The sequence below is a fragment of the Zonotrichia leucophrys genome, chromosome 29, assembly GCF_028769735.1.
Source record: "Zonotrichia leucophrys gambelii isolate GWCS_2022_RI chromosome 29, RI_Zleu_2.0, whole genome shotgun sequence".
NCBI lineage: Eukaryota > Metazoa > Chordata > Aves > Passeriformes > Passerellidae > Zonotrichia > Zonotrichia leucophrys.
In genome coordinates this window covers 3,663,875-3,672,341 of record NC_088198.1, presented here as the reverse complement: position 1 = coordinate 3,672,341, position 8,467 = coordinate 3,663,875, and the positions used below count along the sequence as shown (strand labels likewise).

General features: G+C 41.6%; 1 protein-coding gene across 1 annotated transcript; it reads left to right on the top strand.

Annotated features, from left to right (window-relative positions):
- The first annotated feature begins 412 nt into the window (after window positions 1–412).
- On the top strand, window positions 413–7,852 carry HOXC6 (homeobox C6). The gene is made up of 2 exons (XM_064734867.1): window positions 413–945; window positions 7,389–7,852. The coding sequence occupies exons 1-2, from the start codon at window positions 507–509 to the stop codon at window positions 7,733–7,735; spliced, it is 786 nt and encodes a 261-aa protein (XP_064590937.1). The 5' UTR covers window positions 413–506; the 3' UTR covers window positions 7,736–7,852.
- The last annotated feature ends 615 nt before the right edge of the window (window positions 7,853–8,467 follow it).

Below are 8,467 nucleotides of genomic sequence, written 5' to 3'. Positions count from 1 at the left end.
TAGAGGAAAAATTAGGGAAAAATAGAGGAAAATAGAGGGAAAATAGAGGAAAAATAGGGAGAAATAGAGGGAAAATAAGGAGAAATAGAGGAAAAATAGCAGAAAAAATAGGGGAAAATAGAGGAAGACTAAGGAGAAAAAATAGGGGAAAGACAGAAGGAAAAAGTAGGGGAAAGATAGAAGGAAAAGTAGGGGAAAATAGGGAAAAAATAGGGGAAAGATAAGGGAAAGATAGAAGGAAAAATAAGGGGAAAATAGAAGGAAAAATAGGGGAAAGATAGAAGGAAAAATAGGGGAAAGATAGAAGGAAAAATAGGGGAAAGATAGAAGGAAAAATAAGGGAAAAATAAGGAAAAATAGAGGAAAAAATCGGAAAAAAATCGAGAAAAATCGGGAAAAAATAGAGAAAAATCGGGAAAAAATAGAGAAAAACCGGGAAAAAACCGCGAAAAAAATATAAGAAAAAAAGAAGAAAAACTCCTGATCTCCGGACCCCAGACCCCGCGATGAACTCGTACTTCACGAACCCGTCGCTGCCGTGCCACCTCGGCGGCGGCCAGGACGTGCTGCCCAACGTGGCCGCGCTCAACTCCAGCTACGACCCCGTGCGCCACTTCGGCGGCTACGGCGCGGCCGCGGTGGCGCAGAACCGCCTCTACTCGTCCCCGTTCTACCCCTCGGCGGCGGCGCAGGAGAACGCGGTGGTGTTCGGCTCGGGCCGCGCGGCCGCCTACGAGTACGGCTCCGGCTCCTTCTACGCGGCCGACAAGGAGGCGCTGGGCGGCGGCTGCCGCCAGGGCGCGGTGGGGCCGCCCCACGGCAGCGCCGGCGCCGCCATCGCGCAGGAGTTCCCGGGCGAGCAGGGCCGGGCGGCGGCGGCGGCGGCGGAGCAGAAATCGGGCATCCAGATCTACCCCTGGATGCAGCGCATGAACTCGCACAGCGGTGAGTTATGCCTTGGGTTTTTTCACTCCTTTATTTCATATTTTTTTTAGATTTTTTTGGTGTTTTTTTTGTGGTTTTTTTGTGGGTTTTCTTTCGGTGTTTTTATTATTTTTTTTTATTTTACCCCTAAATAAATTAAATAAACGCTCAGGGTTTTATGGCTTTTTCCCTCCTTTATTTCCTTTTTTTTTCTTTTTTTTTCTATTTTTTTGCGGTTTTTTTGTGGTTTTTTTTCCTTTTTTTTTCATTTTTTTTTATTTTACTTTTACCGGTTTTACCCCTAAGTAAATTAAATAAACGCTCAGGGTTTTATGGCTTTTTCCCTCCTTTATTTCCTATTTTTTTTAAATTTTTTTTTGTTTTTTTTTTTTTTTTTATTTTTTTTTATTTTACTGCTACCGGTTTTACCCCTAAATAAATTAAATAAACGCGCGGGGTTTTATGGCTTTTTCCCTCCTTTATTTCCTATTTTTTTTTTTCTTTTTCTTTTGTTTATTTTTTTGGTTTTTTGTGGTGTTTTTTTGTTTTTTATCTTTTTTTTTAAGTTTTATGCTATTCCTTTTATTCCTATATTATATTCAAATAAACATTCTTTTATGGCTTTTTTCCTCTTTTTTTCCTTATATTTTTTTCTTTTTTTTATTTATGTGTTTTATTTTTAGGGGTTTTTTGGGTTTTTTTGTGTGTTTTTATTTTTTTTTATTTTACTGCTACCGGTTTTACCCCTAAATAAATTAAATAAACGCGCTGGGGTTTTATGGCTTTTTTCCTCCCCTCCCTCCCCTTCTCTGCTATGGGGGGTTGGATTTTTATGGCGCCATAAAAACAATAATTTCGCGCAGTTTCGCGGCGGGGCCGCTTTTTTATTTATTTTTTTTTTTTTGGGGCTTGTTAGGATCGGTTTTAATTAAAAGGTTTCGTCGTCCCCCGGCGCGGTGAAATATCGGCGGTCGTAAAGAGGGGATTTAAAGAGGGGGGATAAAAATAAAAATAAAAATAAAAATAAAAATAAAAATAAAGCGGCGCGGCGGGGTCGGCTGAGGGAGTTGAGCGTGGGGGGAATAAATGGGAGCGGGAGAAAAGTTTGTGATGTTAGGGATTTTTAAAGGGATTTTTTAGGGATTTTTTTAGGGATTTTTTAGGGGTTTTAAGAGATTTTTTAGGGATTTTTCAGGGATTTTTAAAAGGATTCTTTAGGGATTTTTTTAGGATTTTTTAGATTTTAAAAGGGATTTTTTTGGGATTTTTAAAAGGATTTTTTAGGAATTTTTCAGGGATTTTTAAAAGGATTTTTTAGGGGTTTTTAAGGGATTTTTCAGGGATTTTTGAAGGGATTTTTTAGGGGTTTTTAAGGGATTTTTCAGGGATTTTTAAAAGGATTTTTTAGGGGTTTTTAAAAGGATTTTTTAGGGATTTTTTAGGGGGTTTTTAGGGATTTTTAAGGGATTTTTAAGTGATTTTTTAGGGATTTTTAAGGGAGTTTTTAGGGATTTTTAAAGGGTTTTTTTGGGATTTTTAAAGGATTTTTTAGGGATTTTTTAGGGATTTTTTAGGGGTTTTTTTAGGGTTTTTGAGGATTTTTTGGGAATTTTTTAGGGAATTTTAAGGGATATTTTTGGATTTCTTAGGATTTTTAGGGGTTTTAAAGGGATTTTTTAGGGATTTTTTTAGGGATTTTTTAGGGGTTTTAAGAGATTTTTTAGGGATTTTTCAGGGATTTTTAGGGATTTTTTTAGGGTTTTTAGGGATTTTTTTAGGGGTTTTTTAGGGATTTTTAAAAGGATTTTTTAGGGATTTTTTTAGGGGTTTTTAAGGGATTTTTTAGGGATTTTTTTAGGGGTTTTTAAGGGATTTTTAAAGGGATTTCTTTGGGGGTTTTTAGGGGTTTTAAAGGGATTTTTTAGGGGTTTTTAGGGGATTTTTTAGGGATTTTTAAAGGGATTTTTCAGGGATTTTAAAGGGATTTTTAGGGGCTTTATTGGGGATTTTTTAGGGTTTTTTCTAGGGGGTTTTAAGGGATTTTTTAGGGGTTTTTAGGGATTTTAAAGGGATTTTTTAGGGAATTTTTTGGGGATTTTTTGGGGAATTTTAGGGATTTTTAGGGTTTTTTTTAGGGATTATTTTAGGGGGTTTTTAGGGTTTGGGGGTGACACGAGCTGGGGCCCCCGGTCCCCCCAAATCCAGGGAATTCCGGGCAAATCTGGGCTAAAACCCCGCGAAATCAGGGCTGAACCACTCAAAAACTGGGCTTAAAACCTCAAACCCTGCAAATCCTGGGCTAAAAACCTCAAAACCTGGGCTAAAAACCCCAAAATCTGGCCTAAAACCCCGCGAAATCCCCAAAATCCCACAAAATCTGCGCTAAAACTGCAAAGTCTGGGCTAAACCCCTGCGCAATTTGGGCTTAAACCCTGAAAAATCTGCGCTAAAACCCCACAAAAATCTGTGTTTGAGCCCTCAAAACGCGGCCTAAAGCCCCAAAATATCCTGGGCTAAAATCTGCAAAATTTGGGGGCTGAACCCCCACAAAATTCTGGCCGAACCCCTCAAATAATGGCCTAAAACTGCGCGAAATTTGGCCTAAAACTGCACAAAATCTGGGCCAAACCTTGCAAAATCGGGGCTAAACCCTGCGAAATCTGGCCTGAACCCCCATAAATCCTTTTTTTGGAGGAAATCCTCCAAAATCTGGGCTAAAACCCTGCGAAATGTGGGCTAAAAACTTGCGCAATCCAGAGTGAACCCCTCAAAATCTGGGTTAAAGCCTTAAAATCTGGGTTGAACCCCTCAAAATCCGGGCTGGACCCCCAAAAAAATCCAGACTAAACCCTCAAAATCCGGGCTAAACCCCCAAAAAATCTGGGCTGAACAACACAAAATCCGAAATAAACCCCTCAAAACCTTGGTTAAACCCTCAAAAATTGGGCTGAAACCCTCACAAAATCCGAAATAAACCCCTCAAAATCCGAAATAAACCCCTCAAAATCTGAACTAAACCCCTCAAAATTTGGGCTGAACCCCCACAAAATCTGCCCTAAACCCCTCAAAATCGGAGCTAAACCCCCAAAAATCTGGGCTAAACCCTCAAAACCTTGGTTAAACCCTCAAAATCTGCGTTAAACCCCACGAAATCTGGGCTGAACCCCACAAAATCTGAACTAAACCCCTCAAAATCTGGGCTAAACCCCCAAAAATTTGAGCTAAACCCTTCAAAATTTGGGCTGAACCCTCACAAAATCCCAAATAAACCCCTCAAAATTTGGGCTGAACCCCCAAAAATTTGAGCTAAACCCCTCAAAATTTGGGCTGAACCCCCAAAAATCTGAGCTAAACCCCTCAAAATCCGAAATAAACCCCTCAAAATCTGGGCTAAACCCTCAAAATCTGCGTTAAACCCCACGAAATCTGGGCTGAACCCCACAAAATCCGAACTAAACCCCTCAAAACCTTCCCCAAACCCCCCAAAATCTCACCTAAAACCCCCCAAAATCTCACTTAAACCTCCCAAAACCCGGCCTAGCTCCCCAAAATCTCACCTAAACCCCCCAAAATCTCATCTAAACCCCTCAAAACCTTCCCCAAACCCCCCAAAATCTCATGTAAAGCCCCCAAAATCTCATCTAAACCCCCCAAAATCTCATCTAAAGCCCCCAAAATCTCATCTAAACCCCAAAATCTCACCTAAACCCCCAAAACCCGGCCTGAGCCCCCAAAATCTCATCTCAGCCCCCAAAATCTCATCTAAACCCCCAAAATCTCATCTAAACCCCCCAAAACCCGGCCTGAGCCCCCCAAAATCTCATCTAAACCCCCAAAATCTCATCTAAACCCCCCAAAATCTCACCTAAAGCCCCCAAAATCTCCTCTAAACCCCCAAAATCTCACCTAAACCCCTAAAATCTCATCTAAACCCCCAAAACCTTCCCCAAACCCCTCCAAAATCTCATCTAAACCCCCAAAATCTCATCTAAACCCCAAAAATCTCATCTAAACCCCCAAAATCTCCTCTAAACCCCCCAAACCCGGCCTGAGCCCCCCAATCCCAGCCCAGCCCCGGCCCCGGTTTAACCCCTGAGGCGCCGACCCGGCTTTAACCCACGGAACCCCGCGGGGCACACGCAGCGCTTTAATTCCATTTTTTATTGAATTTTGGGCCTCCGGGGGAGGGTCCTGACCAGTTCGGGGCTGTTTTGTCCGAGGACTTTTAGACGATTTTTCATCCGTGTTTTTTCCCCACGGTTTTGGGGCTGTTTGATGGTTTTTAGTCTGTTTTTATCAGGAAAAAGAAAAAAAAAGAGCGGGTTTTTATCCGGTTTGACGGGTTTAAAATCTGTTTTTCTCCGGTTGTTTTTAGCCTGTTTTGTGCGAGGATTTTTAGTCTGTTTGACGATTTTTGTTTGGGTTTTTTTCGGGCGGTTTTGGATCTGTTTGGTCTGAGGGCTTTAATCTGTTTTGTTTGACGATTTTGGGTCAGTTTGACGGGTTTTAATCTCTTTTTTTCCTGAAGGTTTTCAGTCTGTTTGACGATTTTTAATTCGGTTTTTCTGAACTTGAGGTTATTTTTTTGAGGTTCAGTTGTTTGACGATTACGGTTTTAATTCATCTTTTTTTTTTTCCTGAAGGTTTTCAGTCTGTTTTGTCAGACGGTTTTTGGTCTGTTTGACGATTTTTAATTTGTTTTTTCTGACGATTTTGGGTCAGTTTGAGGGCTTTAATTCTGCTTTTTTTCTGACCATTTTAGGCCTGTTTAACTGTTTTTATCCACTTTGACGCTTTCAAATCAGTTTTTTCTGATGCTTTCCAGTCTGTTTTGTCTGAGGACTTTAATCTGGTTTTTTTGACGATTTTGAGTCACTTTGACGCTTTCAAATCTGTTTTTTCTGTCAGTTTTCAGTCTGTTTTGTCTGACGACTTTAATCTGGTTTTTCTGTCTGTTTTTAGCCAGTTCGATGCTTTCAAATCTGTTTTTTCTGTCGGTTTCCGGTCTGTTTTGTCCGAAGATTTTGGGGCTGTTTTACGCGTTTTTACCGTGTTTTTTTCCTGACGCTTTCCAGCCTGTTTTGTCTGAGGATTTTGGGGCAGTTTGACGGTTTTAAATCCATTTTTCCTGACGCTTTCCAGCCTGTTTTGTCTGAGGACTTGAATCTGTTTTGTTTGACGATTTTGAGTCAGTTTGACAGTTTTAAATCTGTTTTATTTCTGACGATTTTGAGTCAGTTTGACAGGTTTTATTCTGTGTTTTTCTTACTGTTTTTAGCCAGTTTGATGCTTTCAAATCCGTTTTTTCCTGACGGTTTCGGGCCTGTTTTGCCTGAGCATTTTACCTGATGGTTTTGGGGCTGTTTGACGGTTTTAAATCCATTTTTCCTGACCCTTTCCAGCCTGTTTTGTCTGAGGGTTTTGGGGCGGTTTGATGGTTTTAAATCCGTTTTTTCTGATGGTTTCCGGCCCGTTTTGTCTGAGGGCTTTACCTGAGGGTTTCGGGGCTGTTTGACGGGTTTAAATCCGTTTTTCCTGACTATTTTCAGTCTGTTTTCTGTGATGATTTTGGGGCTGTTTGACGGGTTGAAATCCATTTTTCCAGCCTGTTTTCTCTGATAATTTTGGGGGTTTGATGGTTTTAAATCTGTTTTTCCTGACGGTTTTTAGTCTGGTTTTTTCTGATGGTTTTGGGGCTGTCTGAGGGGTTTGAAATCCGTTTTTCCTGACGGTTTTTAGTCTGTTTTCTCTGAGGGTTTCGGGGCTGTCTGACGGGTTTTAAATCCGTTTTTCCTGACCCTTTCCAGCCTGTTTTGTCTGAGGGTTTCGGGGCTGTTTGATGGTTTCAAATCCATTTCTCCTGACCCTTTCCAGTCTGTTTTCAGTGAGGGTTTCGGGGCTGTTTGACGGTTTTAAATCCATTTTCCCTGACCCTTTCCAGCCTGTTTTCTCTGCTGATTTTGGGGCTGTCTGAAGGGTTTAAAATCCGTTTTTCTGATAATTTTGGGGGTTTGATGGTTTTAAATCTGTTTTTCCTGACGGTTTTCAGTCTGTTTTCTCTGCTGATTTTGGGGTTGTCTGACGGGTTTTAAATCCGTTTTTCCTGACGTGTTTAAAATCCATTTTTCCTGACTATTTTCACTCTGTTTTGTCTGAGGGTTTTAGGGCTGTCTGACGGGTTTAAAATCCGTTTTTCCTGATAATTTTGGGGGTTTGATAGTTTTAAATCTATTTTTTCTGACCGTTTCCGGTCCGTTTTGTCTGAGGGCTTTACCTGAGGGTTTCGGGGCTGTCTGACGGGTTTAAAATCCGTTTTTCCTGACTGTTTTCTCTGCTGATTTTGGGGCTGTCTGACGGGTTTGAAATCCATTTTTCCTGACTGTTTTCTCTGCTGATTTTGGGGCTGTCTGACGGGTTTAAAATCCATTTTTCCTCACTATTTCCACTCCGTTTCCCCTCTCTAGGAGTGGGCTACGGCGCCGACCGCCGCCGGGGCCGCCAGATCTACTCGCGGTACCAAACGCTGGAGCTGGAGAAGGAATTTCACTTCAACCGCTACCTGACCCGGCGGCGCCGCATCGAGATCGCCAACGCGCTGTGCCTGACGGAGCGCCAGATCAAAATCTGGTTCCAGAACCGCAGGATGAAGTGGAAAAAGGAGACGAACCTGAGCTCCACGCTGGCCGGGGCGGGAGGAGGAGGAGGAGGAGGAGGAGGAGGAGGAGGAGGAGGAGGAGGGGGAGCGGCGGCCGCCGACAGCTTGGCCAAGGAGGAGAAGCGCGACGAGACAGAGGAGGAGAAGAAGGAATGATGGATTTCGGTTCTTTTTTGTCGCCCCCTCTCTTCCCCTTTCATGCCTTTTTTTGTCCTATTTATCGTCGAAAAAAATAATTCAAATTATATTAAAATTAAAATAAAAGGTGGTGGGGAGGGCGGAATGATAGGGAAATTAAAAATAAATGAAATTAAAGGGGAAGCGCGATGAGACAGAGGAGGAGAAGAAGGAATGATGGATTTTGGTTCTTTTCGTCTCCCCCTTTCATCCCTTTCCTTCCTCTTTTTGTCCTATTTATCGTCGAAAAAAATAATTAAAATTATATTAAAAACGTGTTGGTGGGGAGGGCAGAATGATAGGGAAAATTGAGACTAAATGGAATAAAAGGGAGAAGCGCGACGAGACAGAGGAGGAGAAGAAGGAATGATGGATTTCGGTTCTTTTTTTGTCGCCCCCCTCCCTTTCCGTCACATCTCTTTTTTGTCCTATTTATCGTCGAAAAAAACCCGTAAAATTATATTAAAATTAAAAAAAATATGGTGGGGGAAATCAAGAATAAACGGAATAAAAAGGGAGAGGTGGGGTGAGAAAGAGAATAGAGGAGAAGGAATGATGGATTTCGGTTCTTTTTTTGTCGGCCCCTCTCATCCCTTTCCTTCCTCTTTTTGTCCTATTTATCGTCGAAAAAAATTAAAATTATATTAAAAAAAGTGTTGGTGGGGAGGGCGGAATGGTAGGGAAATTAAAAATAAATGAAATTAAAGGGAA

Bases quoted from the DNA above. Each gene is read 5' to 3' on its own strand.
- HOXC6 (XM_064734867.1), top strand. From the start codon at position 507: ATGAACTCGTACTTCACGAACCCGTCGCTGCCGTGCCACCTCGGCGGC. The intron at 946-7,388 runs GTGAGTTATGCC...TCCCCTCTCTAG, and splicing joins GCGCATGAACTCGCACAGCG to GAGTGGGCTACGGCGCCGAC.